General features: G+C 35.6%; 2 protein-coding genes and 1 pseudogene across 2 annotated transcripts; 2 read left to right on the top strand and 1 right to left on the bottom strand.

Annotated features, from left to right (window-relative positions):
• Window positions 1–397: 397 nt before the first annotated feature.
• LOC132167002 (FKBP-like peptidyl-prolyl cis-trans isomerase family protein) lies at window positions 398–6863 on the top strand. The gene is made up of 7 exons (XM_059577890.2): window positions 398–518; window positions 1833–2119; window positions 3518–3601; window positions 4731–4780; window positions 5605–5653; window positions 6173–6247; window positions 6542–6863. The coding sequence occupies exons 1-7, from the start codon at window positions 494–496 to the stop codon at window positions 6659–6661; spliced, it is 690 nt and encodes a 229-aa protein (XP_059433873.2). The 5' UTR covers window positions 398–493; the 3' UTR covers window positions 6662–6863.
• A 1169-nt stretch (window positions 6864–8032) lies between these two features.
• On the bottom strand, window positions 8033–8742 carry LOC132167353 (uncharacterized). The gene has a single exon (XM_059578299.2). It carries the CDS (start codon window positions 8658–8660, stop codon window positions 8148–8150), a length of 513 nt encoding a protein of 170 aa, XP_059434282.2. The 5' UTR covers window positions 8661–8742; the 3' UTR covers window positions 8033–8147.
• Window positions 8743–13758: 5016 nt separating this feature from the next.
• Window positions 13759–16572, top strand: LOC132163384 (uncharacterized; annotated as a pseudogene).
• Window positions 16573–25342: the final 8770 nt, after the last annotated feature.

The raw sequence follows: 25342 nt of genomic DNA, 5'->3' as shown, positions 1-25342 counted from the left end.
TTTAAGGGTGTTTTTGTCTTATTGAAAAGTATATAGGGGTAATTTTGTCATTTTGCTAACATTTGGGGGATACATTGTTATTGTTTTGGTAGTTTGAGGAGTAAATTGTCAGAATTGATAGTTTGAATGGTAGATTGTCACTGAGATAGTAATTTATGGGGGTTAAGTGGACTTTTCAACTTTATCCAAAAAAAAAAAAAAAAAAAAAAATTAGAAAAAAAAAAAAAATCGATTGCTAAGTGGCAGACAGTATTCATAAGTTCTTAACTGTTCAAATTTAATTTTACTTTTTTAAAAATAAAAACGAATTTAAAACTAAAATATGGACAGTAAAGAAATACTAGAGATCATATAGCTACAATCTGTTTTTTTATCCAAATCTACTAGAGAGTGCCAAGCTACTGGCCAGCATAGACATATAAACGCACGCGCATGAGAGAACAAGATTTCGTTATCCGTTTCCGAACGTTACAAACTCCTCGCTTCACAAGGAATGGCTTCTCTGCTGCTTCCAATTGGTAATCAACTTTTCTGACTTTTATCTCTAATTTATTTTTCAAATTTCCTTACTTGTAATCATACTTCTGCACTTCTGCTGCAATCAATGCGCATTCACTAATTAGAAAGCGTAAAATCTGCGTTTTCTCTTTTCTTTCTTATATCAATGCGCATTCACTAATTAGAAAGCGTAAAATCTGCGTTTTCTCTTTTCTTTCTTATATTTTATCAAGATTATGAACCCAGAAAGAAGTTTGTAAATGTGATTCTAACCCGGACTGTAATGGAACTTATCTTTGACAGCTTGGATTTTGGCATAAAGAAAAGTGGTGTTTTTTTTTTTTTTTTTTTTTTTTTTTTTTCTTTTTGCCCGACAAGCGTGTCTGGTTTTTCCTCTAAAAGAATCTGGAATTCAATGTGGGAATATGATGTTTTGCATGATTTTATTTGAATTCCAATGAAATTTTCTTAGCCATACTCCTCTTCTCTTCAAATTTTATCTTCAGATTTCCCTTTTCTCTCCAACCTCTGAATACCCAAATGCTTGATAGATTGATCAGACTACACTCAACTTTGCTATTTTAGAAATTATTCATATAACTATCTGAAACTTTGCAGCTCCTAGTAGCTAATGCACCAAAGCTGAAAATGTTCAAGAATGATGCATTTCTACCTTGTTCTTGAACTTCCTTTGAAAATTGTATTACCTTTGTGTTTTGATCTTGTACATGACATTTGAAGTGAATTCATCATGCTTTCCAGAGCAGTTGAATCAGTTACTTTGGTTAAAGAAGAAAGTAGAAAAATAAAAATAAAAGTTAAGTTCGTTTGGAATCCCAAAGATTACTTCTCTAAGTATCTTTATTAACTGTTTGGTAATCAAGATTGTGACTACATTTTACTAATGTCAGAGATTAGGTAGGGTAAATTAGGCCGATCGGGATCTTGTCATTCTAGAGACATGTTTCTTCTTATAGGTGCCTATGTTTCCAATAGCTCCAAGATTAATGGTATGACGGCTGGAAATTATTTGAATTAAGTTAATTTGGCTGCGTCTGATGCAATGAGAATGTAGGCGATGGAAATAGTCCTGGAGAAGTTATTGATCACATGTCTAGGTCAGTGTAAATTGATTAATTTGTTGAAGACAAGTTCTTTCCTTCTCCAACAAGATGAAAGTTAACTTCCTCCTGCGTCTGATCCTTTTAAAGGGGAAGGAGATGGTTGTGGTTTTGTTAATTTTTGGTTTTAACATTACTTCCTTTTCTACAAGTTCAACTTTGCAATTTTGATCCTAAACTCTACCTCAGTTCATGAGATTCAAATTGTATTAGGTTCTGCTTTTGGCAAAAGTCTGTCTGCCAATCATCAAGGCATTTCCAGTGATAAAGTTCAAAGTCTGCCTGTGAGATGCTGCTCTACTCTGGATCTTAAAGCTGAAGCTTCAAGGGCAAGTGAATTCAGGGATGAGTTTAATGTAATTAAGCGTAGGGATGTTATTGGATTGGTTTTTGGATTGTCGAGCCTCTTTATAGACTCATTTGAAGCCCAGGGAGCTGGCTTGCCCCCAGAGCAGAAGCCAAGACTCTGTGATGACACTTGTGAGAAAGAGCTTGAAAATGTATGGTGAGATTACATGGCCCCTTAACTGCAGAAATCTTTTGCTCTTAGCAGTTCAAATATTACTTACTAGTCACTATAGAGTTAATAGACGTCTTCCCACTGAAGCAGATTGCATTTTACTATTCTGTAGCAAGTCCCTTGGAAGGACTATGGAAAGCAATAAGCTGTTGGTTAAGGCACACCTTTTTGGTTACTCTTCAGGAATAAAGGGTTTTTGCTATTAAGTAAAATCAAAATGTGCTTTTTCTTTGTGAGTCTCAGCATACAATGTCACACTGATTTTATGTGGGCTTAAAATTCTTGCATGTAGCACCAAATGCCTGTTATATGTGAATAACACAATTTAGGACATGTTATACGATTTGGGACATGCTTATAACATGTCCTGAATACCTGATGTACAGAAACAAAGCGTTGTTTCTATCGATGATGAGTTATAAACCTGTTACTTAATCTGGATTGTCAAGCAAGTCTGTCCATTTAAGCCATCTGTTTACAGATAAATCTCTTATGTACATTTGCAATTAATATTGCATAGTTCTTTTTTTTTTTTTTTTCCCGCATTTCAAAACCATTTCAATGGGTTGCCCCTCATTCCCTAAAAGTAACTCAAATTTTTATCTATTTTTTCTTTTCTTATTGCAACACTTCAGTATTTTACTAGACATTCTGAAGGATCCTGAGGCTGAAGTCACTCTTTGGGGCTTAGTTCTTTCATACTGCTTTTGATCTCAAGAACTTGCCTCTCAATTGTTACACAACTGATATCTATTCAACTTGGTCAAGTAGTTACTGCATCAGATACTTTGTTATTACTAAGTTTGACTCTATATTATATGTCAATCGAACTTATTCTCTTCACATTATTCAATTCCACATTATCAGCATGATGTGCAAAAAGTCATGGATAGCATCCTGACACTTTGTACTAGAACCCACTTGATATTACATGGATTTCTATCAGAAGAATTGCTATATGGCTCACATCTGAAAAAATAATGTCAAATTAATTAATGAATTTCGCGGTGTTTATCCCTATTTGTACAACCATTGTACTGTACTTTCATTTATCAATAACCTGAATCTTTTTTAACCACCACGATAGTGTAATTAATTTAACCAAGAGAGTGATCTTGAGTTTGAAAAACATTTGATCAACTTCACAGCAGCACATGTGATCAATGTCCTAAGAGTGCCATGGATCAATATTGTTTGGACTGTTTTAGAAAGAACATTATCATTATTGTGGTGACTGTGTTGTGGTTTTAGCATTTTCAAGTATCTTGAAACCATCTGTGATCATGATTCCGCAAGTAATTAGTTTTAATTTATATAGATTGTTAACTTCTATTCTTGATGATTTGGTGCTGAATGCTGGACTTGCTCTTTAATGAAGGTACCTATGGTAACTACAGAGTCTGGTTTGCAATATAAGGATATTAAAGTTGGTGAAGGCCCTAGTCCACCAGTTGGTTTTCAGGTGTGCAAATTAGTCTGGCTCATGCAAATTAATTTGTTTCTGCAGCATGAGATGATGAACCTTGATATAAATCCTTAAGCAGCTATAGAAAATTCAACAACAGATGAGTGTCTGGGTTCTTTAAAGTATTTTGTATCTTCTATTGAAGTAAGCATGGAATTTTGATCATATATACCCTTATGGTAGTAGCTCCATAAGGGTTTCACTTATCAAAAATGAAACTAATGCATGGGTCTCCAAATATTGCACTTGAGCAACATTCAGAATCAACTGGTGAATAGCATCTTTAGTATGGCATAGGCTCCTCCATCTTTCACTCTCACCCTCTGTGTGGTTAGGAAATTTTGTGCATATTCATCAACATGTAACTTAGGTGTATGCAAAATAATTGTAGATAGTCATTGCCTTTGTAGGTGCAGTTGGTGAGGCTTCTTAGATACTACATGCATCCTTCTTTTCTGGTTTCCTTTTGCCATCTGTGTTTAAGCTTGCTGTTATTGAATGAGCATTCATTCCATAGGCTTTTGTCTATCAACTTATTTCGCTGGTATGCTTGACTAATAACCTTAACTGAATTGAATTAGACTTTTCATGGAACATACCTTCTTTACATTGTCGGTTGACATAGACAATGTTCATGTCAATAAAAAATTGAATATGGAAATAGTTAGATTTTTTTTTTTAGTGGGGGGGACAACATAGAGAGAGAGTGGGTTATATACTGCCTTTTCCCACTGCTGCACGCTACCTCCACGCAGCCACTATAGCAGCATTGTGCAGCACCCCACAGGGCTGCTGCTGCACATTACCAGCCCTCATGCATTCCCAGCATGAGGGCTGGTAATGTGCGGGCAGGGCAGTGTTGCCGCATGTACACTGCCTACCAACCAACCAGCTCACAACCCACATTGACAGGGCCATGCAAATGGGCTGCACATCACTTGAGCAACATGAGTGGCTGGGCCGTGTACGTCCCACCAAGGACAGAAACAATCTCAGGCCCACAATGTGCCTTCCTCACGCTCGGTCTAGGTGTCTTGCAGCTTTCTTATGTCAATACTTTTCTATGGCTACCAATATATCTTCTTCATGAGTCTCTTTCTTATGTCGATGTCATATGTGATTACAGGTGGCTGCTAATTATGTTGCCATGGTTCCATCTGGACAAATATTTGATAGGTAAGCACATTGATTACATGAAAATTGTAGCTAAACTCTATCTCTTGGACAAATTAGACGCAAAATTTGAATGTGAGTACTTAGACCTCTTTATGTCTCATTTGTCTTACTTCAGGCTTAAATATAGAATTTTGGTGAAATTTGACTTTAGTCCCTGAAGTATGTGTGAGACTCCAATTTTGTCCTTGAACTATTAATTGTGTCAATTTAGTTTGTGATATTTTAAAAATGCTTCAATGCTATCTTTCTCCTGTCTCGCCATGTCTACATGAATGGCAATTTCTGATGTATTGGACATTTTTCTCTCACCTTTCTTGTATTGCTGATATGGCATATTAGACTACAACAGGGCTCACAAAATCAAAGAAGATGTCAGATAAGATAACATCACATGATGTCACATCACCAATAGCCCTAAGTGAAGAATATTCATGCCAAACAACACCATCTTCTTTGATTTTGTGAGCCATGTTGTGACCTTATGTGTCATATAAGAATACAAGGACAGTTAGGAAAAAAAAAGTCTAATATATCGGTAATTTTCATTCGAATAGTGATGACTTGTGTAGCATTGAGGCATTTTCAATCCATCTAACACATGGTTTAAGGACCAAAATTATTTTTTGACCTAGAACTTTTGTTATATGAATTCAACAATGAATCCAAAAATAAATCTTAATTATGGACACTTTATACAACCTGCTCCTAGGACCCACTTTTTCTGAAGTCCTCTAGCATAAATTCATGGTTTGATAAACTAACATGAAGGACAGTGTTCATGAAAATTTTCTTTTCTCTAAGATTTCTTGTTTTAAATTCTGCAGTTCATTGGAGAAAGGTCTGCCCTACATATTTCGTGTCGGCTCTGGTCAGGTAATCTTCAGAAATAACTCCTAATCAATTATAATTTTCAGGTCATTGAGAAAACAGTCAATCTTAATTTCATTGCATTGTGTTTGGCTCAGTGTGGGCGAGTTTGGTATTTTTCTGCTCGTTCTTCTAATTTTGGTCTGTTACTTTGCTCAATAAATTTTGAAAAGCATCATTAAGTTGGCTACCTTTTCAAATAAGGTCCTCTTGCCTTTCTGGTTTCCAGTCAGCAGCCGGAGACTGGAGAGGCCTGTCTAATCCCACAGAAAATGCAAAACAATTAAAGTATAAGCTATCCATCTTATGGTGATATTATTGCTACCAAGCATTTTCCATTATGTGCTATGCTGTACTTGACGGGGGTAAATAGGAGAGTTTTAAACTGGAAGCAGCTACATGCCTGTATCTGCTAAATTGCATTCTTGCATTATTGATATTGCCATAGAAAATTAGACAGAAGTCCTAATCTGTTTATACATAAAATTGTTTATGCTCACTTTAAATTCTAAATGGATGGAACAGGTGATCCAGGGACTTGATGAGGGTATCTTGAGCATGAAAATAGGCGGGAAGCGTCGACTTTACATCCCAGGATCAGTATGTTTTTTCACTTGATACCTGGTGTTTTAACTTATTTTTACTCTGATAATTTCCTTTTTCCTTGAGTGCTTTTGATGCTCCTATTCTAGATAAAAGGCATCGTCATAAAGAGAAGTTTAAATTCATATTCACTTTGCTTTTTCTTTTTTCTATGGCATGGATCAGTCTCATAGATTCAAAATTCTTTTTCTCTCCATATGTCCTACTGAAAGCCAATTGCAAGTTTCTGTTCTGAACAATTTCATGGTGGAAAAGTTCTAACTGTATCGGCTTGTTTGTTCTTTTGATTAGTTGGCATTCCCAAAAGGTCTCACTTCAGCTCCAGGAAGGCCAAGGGTGGCTCCAAGCAGTCCTGTTATTTTCGATGTAAGTTTGGAATACATACCAGGTCTTGAATTGGATGAAGAGTAAGAGAATTCCTGGCCCCATTCTTTCTCTTGATCGTTTTGCCTTTTGTAGATGTTGGAAAGAGGCCCATGATTTAACTTTTAAGTACTAAACATTGTAAACTTCCATCAATTCATTTTCTTTTTCTACTAACACTGCAAAAGCAGTATTGCTTCATTTCCAACCATCATATCTTCTGTAGCAGCAACCAAAACAAGTCTCATAAATTTGACAACACCTTTTTGGCCTTTTTCTTTTATCATGAGCCAAATCCAACACAGCCACTTTGCTTCCATTGCTTGCTAGGAAGACACAATATGAGGGAAAATTTGGCATGGTGCAACGAAAGAACAGACAGCTTTTCTTCTTTTCTTAAAAAGTACAATCAGAAGAAAGATAACTAAAAATCATGAAGTATAGAGACCTTTGATAGTGTTTATTGACTGATCTGAGTCGATCAGGTTCGCACACTTGCTGTGCCAACGGACCAGCTTAAGTTGAAGGCCATAAAAGAGGTTTTCTAAAGTACAAAGACCAAGTACAACCAAACAGCATAATTACAAAAACAAAAATTACAGAACCTAATATACAAAGACCAAAAAGAAAATAGCGATCCAGCCATAACTCTAGAGGGGATCCTCGAAGATGGAGAAGGCAATCGATATTGCTGCCAACGAAGCTGGTTGTTGCAGCCCATTGTGGATGTTGTAGGTATGAATAAAGAAAACTCATTTTAACTTGGCTTTGTTTAGAGGAAGAGACAAATGTATCTGATCAACTTGGGACCAAGAGACAATTTTGGATTGAGCTTTAAAGGTCTCTTATTATGCAAGACAACAGAAGTATTAAATAAAAACAAAATTGATTATTAGAGCATTACATAATGGTAGAAGAGCATACAAAAAATAAACATCTCCCGTAGTTTGTTTAACTTGACATGAATCAGACATTAATTAGCGAGTTAAATTTGACTCGTTTAATTAAATAAGTCAGATTAAAATTGACTTATAAAATCTTACACTCATGCCTCGACTTAACTTGAGCCTAACACGTTATATAAGAACTAACAATTTTTGACAAAATCGACAAACCTAACACGAAATTAATTGATTAAGATTAAAGACTTTTACTCGATTAATTAAATAAATTGAATTATGATTGACTCATGTTCCATCCATATTTTATATCCGAATCCAACACACAACCACAAAAATTCATCTGTATTTTATAGTAGACCTTAGGTTTAGCATATTGGATGTGAGGGTGGCTGAAAGAACTCCAATTCGTGATCTTCCTATATCGTAGTCTATTTGTTTTTTTAACCATGTCGGGGTAATTTAACGTAGTTATCTACATTAACATTGTATCGTCGACGGAATTAAGCAATTTTGAGGCGGACGGTCACTAATTGTCATGTTCTTCCAGATAGCTTAAGATCAAGGCATCAAGCCACGTGTCAATCAATATAACATGTACAAACATGAAAACACACAAAAAGAGAAGAAAAAATCTAGCCTGACAAACTAAGATAAACAGAAGTGGCAACGCCGATCGCGTAGACCCCAATCGCGGTCCCGACCAGGTCCTTTCCGGACCGAGTCACGGCTCCAATTCCAGCGATCCCAGCGATTCCGATCGGGACTCTGCACAGAACCGCTTTACGAGCGTTGGACACCACGGCGTTCGAGAACAACTCGACGGCCCACTCCCCGAACTGGACCTGCCCAAGAAGGGAGGGTTCGTCGCTGGTGGGCCGGCTGTGATTGACGGTCCGGAGGGCGGAGTCGACCTGGATCCGGGTGGGAGGAGAGGGGAGCCACTTGAGGACGAGAGGGTGGGGGCGGAGGGTGGAGAGCTCGCGGTGGAGGTGGTCGGAGGCGGCGTTGAGTTGGTAGGGGAAGACGCCTGGGAATGCGTGCTGCGTCAGGGAGAGACAGTGGGAGTAGGCTGAGTCGCACGCTGAGTCGAACTCGGGTGAGCTGGAGAGCGAGGCCCTCACTCGCTTTGAGCCTGATATGCCCATCTCACTCCCCTCTCTTCTCCGTGCCTCTGGTCTGAGGCAGAGAGGATATAGTTCTGATTTGATGAAAGTACTGTTTTGCCCTTCAATATTCCTCGTATTATTATTGTTTAGAATTGAATTTTAGATTTTGATTTAATAATTCGATGGAAGGCAGTTCAAACGTTAAACATATAAAATGAAAGAAATAGTTTGTAATACTCAATTTGGTAAGAGTGTTGGTAAAATTTTTAAAAGATTCATGTATAAGAATTATATTTGTTAGAATAAAAATAAAAAAATTAAATGAAATCACTAATCACTAATTACATTTAAAGAATACCATGCATGGCATGGCATTATTATCTCTAGTCCTCATGGTTTTAAAGCCCAATGCTACCCATGAAGATGAAATTATCATTTTATTTAAACTTCATCTTTGTATTCATAATAATTTTTAGGGTTAAATGCCTTATACTTGCATGTAGTTTAATAACTTTATTTTTTCTTAGATTGGTTTCACAGTCTTATCATAGATACCTTGTTTATGGTTAAAAATAAAGATGGTCACTCTCTCCAAAAAAGTAACGGAAATATATGTCAAACCAATAAAAAGCTACCATGTGGCCATATGCCTCAATAAATAAAAGTTAAAACCGCTCAAAACTTAAAAGGTATAAAAACATTATAAAAAATTAAAAAACTTCAGAAAGAAGAAAAACGCTAGGGTGGCTGTAGTCACCCATGGCTAACTGGGGGCGGCAAAATCACCACCACTTCTATAGCTTATTGCCTTGGCTATTCACCAAAGCTTACCCACACTGCTTTGAAACTAATCAAATACGGGCCTAAACTGGCTTATTGGGATAAAATCTATTATGGGTCCCACTCAAGCAACCCCATTCATATAAATTACAGCTAGTTCTACAATAACTCAACTATTTTAGGAAATTATTTCTCAACCAACTTCCACTATCCCTCAACCATTGCTTGAATGTGAAATTGGATAAACCATGATCTATCAACAGCCATATAAATGTGGAGTATCAAGAGTAAAGTAGTTATAGAAAACCTGGAAAAAAAGACTCAACGCAGGAGAAAAAGAGTCCCCTAAATTCAAGCTCATTACTCTATTTTCACTATAGAAAAACACGCTAATTTTAGCATTGGAATGTCTCCGGCCCAGATCGAGACCCTTTGACGTTCTTGCTATTTTGCTGGCAATCCATCACCAATCAAGCCGTACCAAAAACTGCATCAACATGACTTAATAAAAATATAAACTAAATTGCAATTACAATTATTTAGAGGATTCAATTGTAATTAATAGACTAATAGTAGTATATAAGCCTATTGAAGTTAGTGTTTTTTTTTTTTTTTTTTTTTTTTTTTAATTTTATTTTTCCTTTGAGCCATTTTTCGAGCTGATAAATGTGCCCAAAGTGAAACATGCTTCTAATATATGCATGGTCTGTTTTATTTAAAACATGGGCTAGGATCCATATCCTAGCCTAGCCGTGTTATTGGAGACAAGGGGCAAGGGGAATTATTATTCCCCCCTTAGTTGTGTGTCTCTAGTGGATGGAGGCTAAGTTTTTCTCTTCTTTCCAAGTAAACTTAAGCCTATAAATAAAGAGGCATGTGAGGCATTAGATGCATCACAATAATACAAAGACAGAACACTCACAGTTGTGTTAAGAGTTAACGCACAATAATAGACTGAATTTTTCTCAAGATCGAGTTGAGAAATAGTTTTGAGAGCCACCAAGTGGTTTCTACTTTGAAGTCCATGATAATTTCCCCAATAGTTCAAGTAAAACATAATTAAAACTTGTTAATATGCTATCAGCATTTTGAGTATCTGCTTGCCTGCAAAGTTAAATTTCACTTTCTTTTACAATGTTCAAGACTGATTTAATGACTTTGTAGCTGCTGCAGTATCACATGTAAATGGTGAAATCTCTTCACACTGCATGTAAGGAATTTTTTTTATTTGCTTTCCCACAGTGCAATCTATTTTAACCCTTTCTTTTTTGGCAGAATTGATTATGAGACATTTTCATTCAAATGATCCTCAGTGTTTTTATGATAAGTAAATCAAATTTATTAAAAGCACAACGGGCAAAACCCGAGTACACAAAAAGTATATAATAATCCCCAGTTTTTATGTGCATGTTTCTTTTCCTCCATGCTGGTTGGACAAATCATCCACTTACATTTCTGCTTGAGTGAGAAAACAAACATAATATTATCCTTAATCATGCTACATGAATATTCATATTCAACATAAACATTGAATCAAAGTTTCTTTTCGGAACTCTTACAACCTTCAACCATTGTGTTACTGTTGCACCATAATTTGGGGTTGCCTTGTCATGTTTTAGTGCTCCTCTACATTTTTTGGAATAGCAAAATCTACGACAGTTGAGAATTATCTGTAGGAGTTACAGCTATTTCAGGAAATATTTCTTATATATGCATCAATTTGACGACAGATTTTGGAAAAAGTACGATGATCTGTTGCATTCCCTTGAACTTGAATAAGATTTATCTTTGATTTACTTGTCAAGTAAGCACTCAAAGTAATTCTCTCTTCCCATTCACAAGGGGCCTCTTTTAGTTACCAATAGCAATTGTTTCTTTCTCAGGCTAATATAACTTGAACAAACCATATCAATTGTTAAAACTGCAAAGATGGTCTCAGATGGCTTTTCATCATCATTATCATAATCTTACACCTTTCTTTTCTCTTCAAAGTCCTTAAGTTGATGATTATTTGATTGATCATTGGTTAAGTAAGAAATCTGTGAGATCATTATGATGATCTTATGGTTTTTCAAGAAAAGCTAAATTAGATTATTAGATGAATGACTCCTACTAATATATAATGTATTACTGATATGGCTACCGGTAATTATTGTGGAAATAATGAAAAAGAAAAATAAGATATATATATATATATATATATATATATATATATATATATATCAAAACTCCACAAAAGTCCCACTTGGAAAACAGTAATTTTAAGTAAGTTTAATTCGAATTTCAATTATTGGGCAGGCAACAACCTGCTTGACCTAGAAAAATCATATTGGGAGTGACAAATTGTTTTAAGAATCATATCAACTTTCTCTTGATGTTTGAGGAATGGTGCATTAAAGGATATTATCCATCTCTTAGCTAATCCACATTAAATCCCGTACTCAAAGTTAAAAAAACATTTAATTTAGTGTATTAAACTTAAAAAAATTTACAATCTCATCCCTCATCAAAGTTAAAAAACTTTTAATTTAATGTATCAAACTTTAAAAATTTTGCAATTTCAACCAATCGTTAGGATTTTCTGTTAAATTCTAACAGAGTGGCGAGAAATTCTCAAAATATCACAATATTTTTTAAAAATTCATTTGTAATTTAAGCGTAAATTTATAAATTTATCAAGTTTACAAAGATATAATGGTTCTTTCACCATTTAGCTCCTCCTCCCCTCTCTCTGCTTTCCATTCCCACTAAATCATAAATATTACCTTATTCTATGCGATTCCCTCATCTTCCTATAATCTTTTGGCTCTGCATAGCTGTGGCAGCAATGCAAGAAAACATGATCTGGTCTCCTGCAACATTCACGAATAAAGCAACGTAGTTACATGATCTGGTCTCCCACACAAAAAATCATGATTCTGCCCCTCTTTGGCATCTTATTCAAAAAAGTTAAATAATGTGATATTATTTATACTATAAGATGCAACAATATTTAATTCAGACTATAAAATGACTCTTCTTTGTTTAAAGTGAAATGAAGATCCATATCATTTATACTATAATATGAGTGATGACTCATAATTAAATCACTCATATTTAATTATGAGTGCACCATTTGATAATAATAATAATAATAATAATAAGAACTCTCCAACTAGTTGGATTCTTCAACAGTTAGGCTTGACTCAAAGTGCAAGCTTCACAGTAAGTGTCATCCAATTAATCCACCGACAACGACAATGGCGAAACGTTGAGGAAATTATTTGGAAGATGATTTTGTGGCAAATCTAAGGCCCGTCATTAAAGCTAGTGATGGACATATATAGCAATCAATCAGTCATTTACTTTAATTTCAAATTAACACGGCAATGTTTGTTTAATAACTTGAATGCCGTTGATTAAGTGTTGAATGATGGGATCCTGGCCATTAAATTTCAGTATCTATAATCACCCATGGAAGCAGTCAATAAGAAAAATAGTTGGAGCACGCCAAGAGAACTGGTGCTCTGTTCAAATAGTATAGAACAGAGGCCGGTTCTCTACCTCCCATGTTGTGCTGAAGATATGCACTCCAACCCAAAGACATAAAAAGGAACGAAGGGACATGAAAGTTTCTCGACTTTGAAAGAGGAAGGATAAAGCAGTCCAAAACAAAACCAAATTTACACATAAAAACTCTCCCGCCAAGACTAATTGTCATCCATTCCACCGACAACCACAATGCCGAAATGTTCACTCCCGGTCCACACGCCTGCACGCCAAGTCTCTGTGTCTGTCGACCCTCCTTTATATTAAAACAGAAAGAATTCAGACATCTATTATAAAAAAATAATAAAAAATTACAAAAATTCAAGCATTGGCCTGGATGTATAAAATTGCATTATATACTGCATGCGTGCTAGAGGCCTAGGCCTGCATTTTCCTCAAAATATTCAATATGAGACACAAGCATATATAGAAAGGTGCGAATTTAATTAAAGTCTCCAACTCATCAATCTCATTCTCAAAAGATTCTCGTGACTCACGTTTGCACTCATTCTCAAAAGAGAAAGAACACAACACGTCAACACTCTTTTGTAGACTTTAGTTTTCTTTCTCTCTAATTCATGCAGATGAGAATTGTCAAATTAAATAGTATAGAACACGGGACAATTGTCATCCACTCCCGGTCCACAATGTCTGCACGCCATGTCGACCCTCCTTTATATTAAAAGAGAAAGAATTAAGACATCTAGCTGTAATTACTTGTCAAAAACATTCAACGTCAACACTAAATAATTCATTCCCTCTTTTATCTTTCTTATTAAACTTCATAAAATCCTCATCATATCATTCATACACTTGTAAACAAAGATCGATGGCACCCTCCCTTCCCATTTCCATGGTCCTCATTGCATGGTCTACCTCTATCTTGTCCTGTGGAACCTATTTGGATTCTGCAACTCCATTTGTGGGAGCATCTAAACCATCAGCACTACAACTAGAAGGAAAGGCTTTGTTAGATAGTGGGTGGTGGGGAAGGACCAAAACCAGCAATGCCTCTGGTCATTGCGAGTGGCCTGGTATTACTTGCAATGCAGGTGGAAGCGTCACAGAGATTGGAGTTGCTTTCAATTTGGGAGTGATGTCAAAACTCAACCTCTCTTCTTTTCCAAATTTAGTCTTCCTTGATCTTCACAGAACTGGACTTCAGGGGAGTATCCCAGTTGAGATAGGTACACTATCGAAACTCACCTACCTTGATTTGTCCTATAATAGTCTAATAGGTGCGCTGCCTCTTTCACTCACAAACCTTACCCAATTAGTGGTGTTTAACGTTTCTTCTAATCAAATCACTGGACCAATCCCTGCCTCTCTTTCACCTCTAATCTGTCTTACCCATCTCGTTTTGAATGAAAATCAAATCAACGGTTTCATACTGTCAGAAATAGGAAAGCTAAGGAATTTGGTCATGTTAGGACTAGGTCGTAACATGCTCACTGGTCCAATCCCTTCCACTTTGGGTAATTTAACTAATTTGAAATATTTGTATCTTTCTTTCAATCAAATCAATGGTTCCATTCCCCGGGAAATAGGAAACTTGAAGAATTTGATTTTATTGTCACTCTGGAATAACAACCTCAATGGCCAAATCCCTTCAACTATAGGTCATTTAACCAATTTGATAACTTTTGATCTTGGTTCCAATCAAATCGATGGTCAAATCTCTTCAACTATAGGTCATTTAACTAATTTGAAAGTTTTGTATCTTGATTCCAATCAAATCAATGGTTCCATTCCCCTAGAAATAAGAAACCTGAAGAATTTGTTTACTTTGTATCTTGATTATAACAATCTCACAGGCCATATCCCCATAGAAATAGGGACCTTGAATAGCTTGTCCAATCTGAATCTTGCTCATAACAATCTAATTGGTCATATCCCCACTCAAATCGGCAACCTTCATTCATTGAATTCTCTTGACCTTAGTCATAACTTTATGAGTGGAGAACCACCTATTGAACTTGGGACTATTGACAAGTTACGGATCTTGGATATTAGCTACAATAATCTTACCGGCAATGTTCCCAATAGTTACGTTTCTATTAAAATAGTCAACTTGTCATACAATTCTTTGACAGGTCCGATTCCAACAGATTTTGATCAGTACCATACACCCGACACATTAATTGGCAACAAATATTTGTGCGGTGGCACCATGGGTTTCCCTCCTTGTGCTCCAACTAGTAACAAATCAACTGTAACAAAAGTGAAAATTTTTGTTACAATCGCCATTTCCCTTGGATTCTTAGTTCTTGGGGGCTTTCTCCTATGTCGATGCATGGTCAAGAAAACCCAATTTGTGTCAACAGAAACAAAGAATGGAAATTTGTTCTCGATATGGAATTATGATGGACATATTGCATATGAAGACATCATTGAAGCAACCGAGGATTTTGATCTAAAATATTGTGTTGGAATTGGTGGTTACGGTAGCGTTTACAAAGCAAAATTGCCCGGTGGAAAAGTGATTGCCTTGAAGAAACTTCATCGGCTGGAGGCTGAGAACACGACTTTTGATATGAGTTTTAGAAATGAGGTAAAAGTGTTAACAGAGATTCGTCATCGAAACATCATAAAACTTCACGGATTCTGTTTGCATAAGCGATGCATGTTTTTGGTTTACGAGTACATGGAAAGGGGCAACCTATTTTGTATCCTAAATAGCGATGTTGAAGCTATGGAATTGGATTGGAGCAAGAGAGTAAACATCATCAAAGGCATTGCCCACGCTTTATCTTACCTACATCATGAATGCATTCCAGCAATTGTTCATCGAGATATAACAAGCAACAATATTCTATTGAACAATAATCTAGAGGCTTTTGTCTCTGACTTTGGCACAGCTAAGTTTCTTGATCTTGATTCGTCAAATCAAACGTTAGTTGCCGGCACTTACGGTTACGTTGCCCCAGGTGAACTAATATCTTTTTTTACTATAAGTTATAGCTTTATACATTTATTTATTCGTTAAGTGCGGCCTATTGTTCTAAAAGGCATATTTAGCCACATACAACAAATGTATTTCCCAATATTTGTTACCTTGTAATTTACTGATTCATGCAGGATCCCAAACAACCACTTTCACTATAGAATGCAATGACAAGTATTGACCAACTTCTTTGCGTTCAAAATATACAAAAGAAAAAAAGAAGGAAAAAGAACAAAATTAAAAGAAACTCTTTTTCGTTTTTAATTTTTCTTATAGTTTTGTTTTTCTTGTTTTTTATATATGCAGAGTTGGCCTATACCATGAAAGTTACTGAAAAATGCGATGTTTATAGCTTTGGAGTTGTGGCACTTGAAATATTAATGGGAATACATCCAACAGAATTTATGACTTCATTATCCTCAACTTCTTCTCAGAATATGATGTTACATGAAATATTAGACCAACGTTTGTCACCTCCCAATCATCTGGTTGCACAAGATATTTTCCTCATTGCTACAATAGCATTTGCATGCATACACACCAAACCAAAGTCTCGGCCTACAATGCAATGCGTGACTCAAGAATTTCTTTCTCCAAAGAAATCAATAGCCAAGCCCTTACATGCAGTTTCACTAAGGCAGCTAAGGAACCAAGAAATGCATATGGTTGCATGCATGAGGGAATGAAACTCAATTATGAAGTGTTTGTTGCTAGGCTGAGTATCATACGGTTTGCAGAACTTATACATTTACAATAAATGTTGTGTATGTCAATTATAAAGCCATTAATTATGTGTCTAGGGTATGTATATTGTATATATGAAATTTTAGTTTTTTTGTTTATCTCATAATTCTTGTTTCGTATCATCTTTTATGGTCTAGAGTGTTATGGAGACTATGATGCATTGTTTAACACAAGTGTATTTGCTACTCTTGTTTACCACTCTATTCATTTGTATTAGATTTGATTCAGGGGTATCTTTTTCATTAGATAATGTATTTGTTAGCATAAGTTTTATTCAGGATTCTAAAAAAATATGGTATGCTGACTTAGGAGCCAAGCCTACTGTCTTGAGCTTAACACCTCCCGCAACTGTGCAGAGTATTATTTGGAGAGGAAGGTATAACGAAATGGTATACAACAAAATGTTTTGAAGACCATAAATGTTATCTAGAGACATACTTTCATATTCTCCACATTTGGTTCTTGACAGAGTTAATTTTAGTCATAAATGATTTGCAAAGTTTCAAAAAAACACATTTACTCGGAAACAAATTGACTAGCTGATGCTATATACGGCTAGTATATATAGGACATGCTGCTGATAGATATCAGTTTTAGAATGACTGATTTGCTTTTAGAAATCGGTAGGATTTTGAGAGAAGATATCTTTCTGCCAAGTGCTATTTTTTTTTTTAATTTTTTTTTTTAAAATTAATGTTTCTTTTTCTAGCCAAAAAAATGAAATTGAAAATAGATAAGAAATCAGGAAACTGAGGAAAGAGATAAACCGATTAATACTCCAATGAAGTCACTTACACAGCCATACACCCAAAATTGGAAAAAAATAAAAAATAAAAATAAAAATAAAAAAAATAAAAAAATCAGTTTATCTTTTCTATTATTCATTACAATATTCTATGCATAAAAAAAGTTGAATCAAGAATAATGCTAAGTCATAAGCGGATGTTGGCAACGTGATGAATATTGTTGGCACATCCAATCAGTTCTGAAACCAACAGAACTGTCATTTCCAATCGGTGCTTGTAACTTACCAAAGGAAAAATGAAGCAGAAGAAGAAGAAAAGAGAAGTGGAAACGAAAAATAAGACATGAAAAATAGTTGCTCTCTTGGCAACAACTATCACCATATATATATATATATATATATATATATATCTGAACTCTACAAGAGTCCCACTTGGAAAACGTTAATTTTAAGTAAGTTCAATTCGAAGTTGAATTATTGGGAAGGCAACAACCTGCTTAACCCAGAAAAATCATTTTGGGAGTGACAAATTGTTTTAAGAATCATATCAAATTTCTCTTGATCGATGTTTGAGGAATGATGCATTAAATAATATATATCGATCTCTTAGCTAATTAACTTAAAAGCATGTGCAATCAGACTATATGTTTTGAATTGTTTTGCCATGAAATTATGTTGGCATCTTCATTTTGTATGCATAACTAATGGACATATGGGTTGTTGAATTGTTTAACTGAAGATGTGTTGAGTTTACAGCAAATATTGTATGTTACATGCATCTTGAGTTTTGTGCTTCTGATTAATCACTTTCAGTTTCATCATATGATGATATATAGCAAAAACAGATTGAAGATTTTCAGTTTAGAAAATTGTAGGAATTAAAAGGGATTTAAAAAGACAATCTTTGGATTAGAATGGTTGAAAGTTCAGTTCTTGAATGTGAAGTTGTGGTAGATAAGAACTCGATTATGGCTTTAGAAATAAAACATTGTTAGTAATTTCATCTAGGTAAACATAGAAATAAACATTATTCATCACAAAACATAAAAATAAACATTATACTTGACAAAGTTTCTAGCAATTTAGATTATTTGAACATGAAGAGGACTGGTAAGTGATCAGTCTAATAATAAGAATTCAGATGGTCTTGCTGAATCCATTATATATATGTATATATTGTGTGTTAATCTGCCTTACCATATTAGTAAATTAAGAACAAAAACATAATACTATATATCTTGTATTCTTATAATATATGTTAGCCATTTAAATCAACTTTTTACTTGGAGTTTTATATATATATATATATATATATATATATATATATATATATATATATATATATATATATATATTATTTTATTTTTATTTTTTATTTTAACATTATATCTACTCACTTTTGTAATCTTATCCTATCATTAATTTACTTATATAAAAATTTAAATATGTGCTTGGGTATAGATTTAGATATTAACTTTATATTATAAGTATTTTTTTAATATATGGTATTGAATTTTTAATGTTAATTATTACAGCAATGCCCCCTTTCCAACTAGTCAAATTAGGGGACTCTTTTTGTTGAAGTCATATGATATTTAATTTTGGGAAAACTTCACTTAACAATCGCCTTCCAAAGTTTAAGAAGTCTCAATTTAGTGTATCGAACTTAAAAAAATATACAATCTCACTTGTCCATTAAAATTTCCTGTTTAATGTTATGGACTTGTATACATTAAATATTCGAACTTTAAAAAATTTACAATCTCACTCGTCGGTGAAAATTTCCTGTTTAATGTTATGGACTTGGGCCTCATTTCTGGCTTATTAGTCATCATGGTCACCTTGGTTGGATAATATGGGCACGTGAATGTCATCTAGAAGTGCAGCATTAGCCAGACGATTCATGCCCCTGGTTTGGCCTATGGCTTGTCAATATTATTCTTCTTTTCTTGAATTCTATGAAATAGCAAGATATAATCAATATCAACTGTTTTTCAAAATTAAAACCTTTTATTATTATCTCTATTTTGTAGAGAGAAGCTCTGAAAAAACCCTAAGATTTTTTCCTTAGCCGTCTCCTTAGTGGGATTCTCTCCGCCGCCTCGTGTGGCTTTTTCGGGGAGGATGGAAAGGCCTTGCCTTTTCCTTCCTCCCCTCCCCCCACCTCATTTTCCTTGGTTTCCTATTGGTTTTCTTTTGGTTTTGTGTCTCTTCCCTATTTGTTAGTTCGATTGCTGCTCCTCAGTACCATCACCGTTCATCATCGCCTTCAGCCACCCTCAACCACTACAATGCTGCTGAGCCGCCCAACCCGTCGTCCTCAGCCCTTGCCGCCATTGGTTGTCGCTTGGGATATAGATCGGGTTTCTTCAAAACCCGATCTACTCTCCCCTGTTGCCCAACTCCTCCGGCCACCGGCTCCCTAGCTGTCCGCCGCCGCCTGAAGCCCTCTATCTCTCAGCCCACGCGCCGGCGCGTGGTGTACACTCACCGGCACGTGTGAACCAGCAACCTCCATCCGCCTCTTTTCCGCCAGCACTACTGTTTTGAGTGGCTGTTTTTTTCTTGTAACACTTCTGTTGTTGTTTGCTGTATTTTATGTTTTCTATGGGTTATTGTTTCCCTGATCTGATGTGGTTTGATCTCGTGGAGGAAACTTTTGTTGCTAGTGTTCGACCTTCAACCACTTCGTCTCGGTTCTCTACAATGCCATCCCTACAACATTCATTAACAGTGATTGTTGCCTTTACCGTGTAAGACTCTTCATTGAGTTCTTATGCATTTTAGTACTGCCTTGTGCGGCCTAGGAAAAGGCTTGGCTTGTTTATGGTTTTTTTGGAACTATGAATAAAACCATTGCCTACTGCTTGGTATTTTGGACCGTTCCTTGTATCTTTCCATGTATCTTTGCTGCATTTTCTGTTTGGGCTTTGTTGTTGGGGTGCCCACCCTTTTGATGTTGTTGTTTGATCCCCTGTATCCCACTTTCCCTTATTTGATTAAAAAAAAAAAAAAACGTTTTTCAAAATTGAATGAGGTAGAATATGCACTAAAAATCACTTTGATTGAGTATATAAATAAATGTAACAACTTTTGAGCAGCCAATCTTTGTGCATTCTACATGTATGTACTCATGTGCATTCATCAGTTGATTAATAAATGAGACCAACGCAAAAGTGAGTGCACGTGCCATGCATGAAAACACCCATCTATGCTAGATTTTCCTATCTTCCAAATTCCATGCACTAACGTGATTAATAACTACAGCTGGCATTGCAAGTTGCACGCTGCAGAACAAGGGAGAACAAAGAGTTTCTCTAGCTCCCTTGTCGTGGGAGAGACTCAGTATTAATATTGGTTTTGGGCCATTAATTTGCTGTATTTAACATTGATATTTACTCTTACCAAAAAAAAAAGAAAACGTTCTTAAAAATCACTTATAACATTTCTAGCCAAGCCATCAAAATCACTCATAACATGAAAAATAATAATATTCCAACTTAAAAAACTACAAAAACAAATAAAAAATAATTCTAACCCAAATTAAATCATGCAGAAAAAAAAAATACAAGGACTATATATATATAGCATTGCATGTTCATGAACTCTAAAGTCTAATAATAATTAAAAAAATAATAATAAATAAATATGGATAAATACATACAAATAGATAAATTTATTTATATTCAATTACCTAGAGGACTTGCATGGAGGGGAGAGGTCACACATCGCCGGAGAGAGGAGTACTACTGGCTGGAGAGAGGAGTTACGAAGAGGGTGAGCAGCTGCCGGAGAAGAGAGGAAGAAGAGAGGAGAGGGAGAAGTGAGCTGAGGGAGAAGATTAAGAGGGGGGCGGGGGGTTGCAGGGGGGCATGCGCGCGAGGACCCCATGCAATCCCAGGGGGGCGACGTGTGGCACTGTTCACATGCCGCACCCCAAGGGGTGACATGTTGAAACATCATTGGCCACCTGGCCAACGACATGCAAACAATGACACAGCGCCAACCTTAAGTTAATGTTGGCGCCGTGACAATAGTGCCACGTCATCAACAACCTAAAGTCCAATTTAACCCCCTAGTTAAGCTACCTAAGCTTAGTTAATTATTTCGGTTACTACAGGACGTTGTTTCAATAGTGCCACGTCATCCCTAGGAACAACTGGAAAGGTATTTTGAGAATTTTGGACTTTCGGACCAGACGTACGCTAGGGTTGCCGGACGTACGCTCTTGTCTGTAGTAGAAGACATACGCTAGGATTGTCGGACGTACACTTTTGTCTGTAGTAGAGGACGTACGCTAGGGTTGCCAGACGTACGCTCTTGTTTTTTGTGCGGACGTATGTATGGGGACCACCGGACATATGTTGACACTAGTACGCCGTACTCTGCAAATAGTATATGGACATACACAGGGGACCACAAGGGCGTACGCTACTTTTGGAATACCCTTGGATAATGCCTGGATCGTACGCTACAGCCTTTGGACCGCTATGTAAACAGTACCGGACATACGCCCCAATAGTACCGAACGTCTGTTACTTTTCAGAGAAGTTGGTAGAGCCCTTTGCTATAAATACCCCTTACCCTTAAGGTTTTGCATGACTTAGTGGGCTGCAGCAAAAAACATCAATAAGCAGCGGATAAATAACTCCAGATCTAGATTCTATAAAAGATCTAAGAATTCTTCTTGACAAAAGCTAGATACTCTCTAGGTTTTAAAGGAAAAGAAAGACGAATGCTCAACTCTGAGGTTTTTTATTTAACAAAATCAATAATCAACATAAACTAATAAATTGGAGGCTATAAGCATGTATTTATAGCCCCAAGACTCATTAACCTAATAAAATATGACATAAATACCCCCAAAACCCTAAATCTAATAAAATAATGAAATATTGACTCTGAAAACCCTAATCCTACTAAAACAAGGAAATAAAGACAGCTTAGCCTAATTAAAACGCAGAAAATAACATAATGGTCCCACATGCGCTCGATCACAGCACACGACCAATCAATCACAGACCGAGCGCTCGATCGTAGTCACAGCGTGCGCTCGATCGCAGTACCAAATGCCCGACTATTATCCAATCTGCATCATTCTCCCCTGGTTGGAGAGAATTTGTCCTTGAATTTGGCCGGTTCTTTCCATGGTCCTTCGGATGCCCAGTCAACTCATTCCACCCATCGTTCCTCAAGATCAAGACAAAATACCACCCCACAAAAAACGTGTCACTTCTCATCATCGAAATACCTTGATGGTTTTTGTGAAAGCCCCACACACTACTTGGCAATATTTCGGATTTGCCATGTAAGACCTGAGAAAATAATTAAGCTTAATACTAGCAACCTTATAGTAATCTGAATTAATTAGTAGAATAAATAATGTATGGAATAATTTAGAATAATAAATATAATAATAATAATAATAATAATAATAATAATAATAATTTTGAGATAATAATATAATAACAATATTATTTAATGATGATATAGTTATGTAATATAAGTTTTTGTGATAAAGAGATTAACTAATAGCAATGTTAGTGTGACAATCAATTAATAAATAAAATAGGTTAATGGTATTAGAAGAATAAGGTGTAATAATAAGTTATAGTGTGGTAAATGATTAATGGTAATGATAAGTTGTGGTTAGAATAACTAAATGTAGTGTGGCGAATTAAAGAGAACAAAAAATATAGAATTAATATGAGGTAGGGTAATATAGCAATTTATTAAAGATGGAGCTTTGAAATAAAAATGAGATCTAACTAATGCCACGTGTCGGGCTACCATTGGCTATGTAGGATATCCCTTATCCCCTTATCCCATTTCTTTCTCCCCTCTCCCAAAACCCACGTGCAGCCCCTTCCCCATTTCCTTTCTTTTCTTCTTTCTTCCTCCTCTCATCTCACGCACATCACTCTCATTTCTCCTCCTTCCTCCTTTCATTCATCTTCTCCCTTTCTTCTCTGCACACACACACGCACACATGGCCGAGAGAGAGAGAGAACGAAGGTGAGATTAAGAGAGAGGTGCTGCTGGCCGTGAGAAAGAAAGAAGAAGAAGAAGGAGAAGAAGAAAAGAGAAAGTGAGGAAGTTTAAGTGGGTTTTGGCCATGGGTGCTTGTGAGGTAAAAGCTTTAGTCTTTTCTTGTAATATTCGTTATGCTTGTGAGATTAGAAACTAGAAATTGTGTGGATTTGTGGGGCTTTGATTTGGGTCCGAAAATTAGGGTTCTTGAAAGGGATTTTGGGGATTTTGTTATATGGTTGAATCTCTAGTTTCTCTTTAAGGTTTTGTTCTACCCATTGAATATCAAGCTTGAAATCATAATAATTTGGGGAATTTCTAATTAGGTCTGAAAATTGGGGGGAATTGTAGTATGAAGCTAAATGCCAAAAATTAATGTCGGGCTTTTATGTGTATTAAATTGTTATGCATTATACAAGTTCCGGATTATAAAATTAATGGGTTGAAACTCTAATTTTACCTATTGGTAAAGTATGAACATAAACACTAATTGGTATAGTATGAATTAAATTGGGGCTTTTGGTATGTGAACACTAGGAATGTTGTTTGAATGGGTTAATTACATTTAAAGTGTTAATTAACCCTAGGCTTTCATGGGTCTAATAGAAATTGATGAATATGAGTTTAGGTTCTAATGTCATATTAGAATCATGGTAATTATCGTAAGTGTTTATGAGTATTATAAATTGGGATAAACGACAATGAGAATGGATATATACATGTTACGTATGATAGGGGAGTAAATGAGTATTTAATGTAATGAGTAGTAAATAGATAAGTAGATGGGTATAATGGTAAACATGTTGATAAACATAGAGTATAATAAGGTTATGTAATAAAATGATTTAAGATGAGATGATTGTATATTATTGGTTGCCCAAATATAACCTTAAGGCATTAGAGTATTATATGTATAAATTGGTTATGTTGTAAAAATGTATAACTAGACTTTGGATTCACTTAGTATTGCAATTAAATATATATGTACAATAAAGTGACATAACTACATAAACGCGTTATTGAAATTGGATTAACTTAATATGCATTTAAATTATATACGTATCAAATATACTTTCATATCATGAATTAATAAAGTAATAAATTGCTAATGTAAAGATGGAATTCATTAAGTGTGTATTTAGTAATCAAGTTAATACATGGTGTAAGAATATGGTAACCTTGGGTGTCTTAGTGTAAATCAATTAATTAGAATAAGGCCTTAGTTGTGTTGGCTTATTTGGAAGGTCTTTGGTGCTTAGTTAATGTCTAAGAGAGTAAGCGATGTAGTGAGAGATGCTTGTGGGATGCAAGCATCTTGGTGAAGTTTGTGTTGTTAGAGCCTATAATAGAGTTTAACTATGTATTTATCATGTAAATGTATAGGTACTTGCAAGTGGGTCAAGGTTGCTAAGAAAACCCAAGCGGATCAAGGTAAGTATTTACTTACTGGGCAAAAAGATAGTATGTTTTAAACTATAAAAGATGCTTTGGATGAATGATTGATACAAAGTATTTTGTGATTATATGACTATTTAAAGATGTTCTATGAGATGTGTTGGATGAATGTTTGATGTAACGTTTCTATGAGCTTTTATGGGCTTACAAGATAATTTGATGATTATGTTGTTATGAGCATTGGATGGTTCTCATAGTTTATGACATGATTCTATGATTTTATGATATGAGTTATGATAGCACATGAGTTCTAGGATTCATTGATATAAGCATGAACATGGCATAAGCATTGATGTGAAAACGGGGTTCAACTCTGGTAGCGATGACAAGTCTCCTACCGTAGAGTTGGCCCATGCATAACGGAAACGGGGTTCAACTCCGGTAGTGATAACAAGTCTCCTACTGTCGAGCTGGCCTATGTATAACGAGAAACGGGGTGACGGCTCTCGGTAGTGATGACAAGTCTCCTACCGCAGGGCTGGCCTCATATGTAAA

This window comes from Corylus avellana, chromosome 2 (assembly GCF_965113065.1).
Source record: "Corylus avellana chromosome 2, dhCorAvel1.hap1.2, whole genome shotgun sequence".
Classification (NCBI taxonomy): Eukaryota; Viridiplantae; Streptophyta; class Magnoliopsida; order Fagales; family Betulaceae; genus Corylus; species Corylus avellana.
This window is presented reverse-complemented; position numbering and strand designations above follow the sequence as displayed.

What these genes read in the sequence shown, in the direction of transcription:
- LOC132167353 (XM_059578299.2), bottom strand. Translation starts at nt 8,660, where the DNA reads ATGGGCATATCAGGCTCAAAGCGAGTGAGGGCCTCGCTCTCCAGCTCA.
- LOC132167002 (XM_059577890.2), top strand. Translation starts at nt 494, where the DNA reads ATGGCTTCTCTGCTGCTTCCAATTG. An exon ending in GTGAGAAAGAGCTTGAAAAT is followed by an intron (nt 2,120 to 3,517) that starts GTATGGTGAGAT and finishes TCTTTAATGAAG; the next exon opens with GTACCTATGGTAACTACAGA. An exon ending in GACTTTACATCCCAGGATCA is followed by an intron (nt 6,248 to 6,541) that starts GTATGTTTTTTC and finishes TCTTTTGATTAG; the next exon opens with TTGGCATTCCCAAAAGGTCT.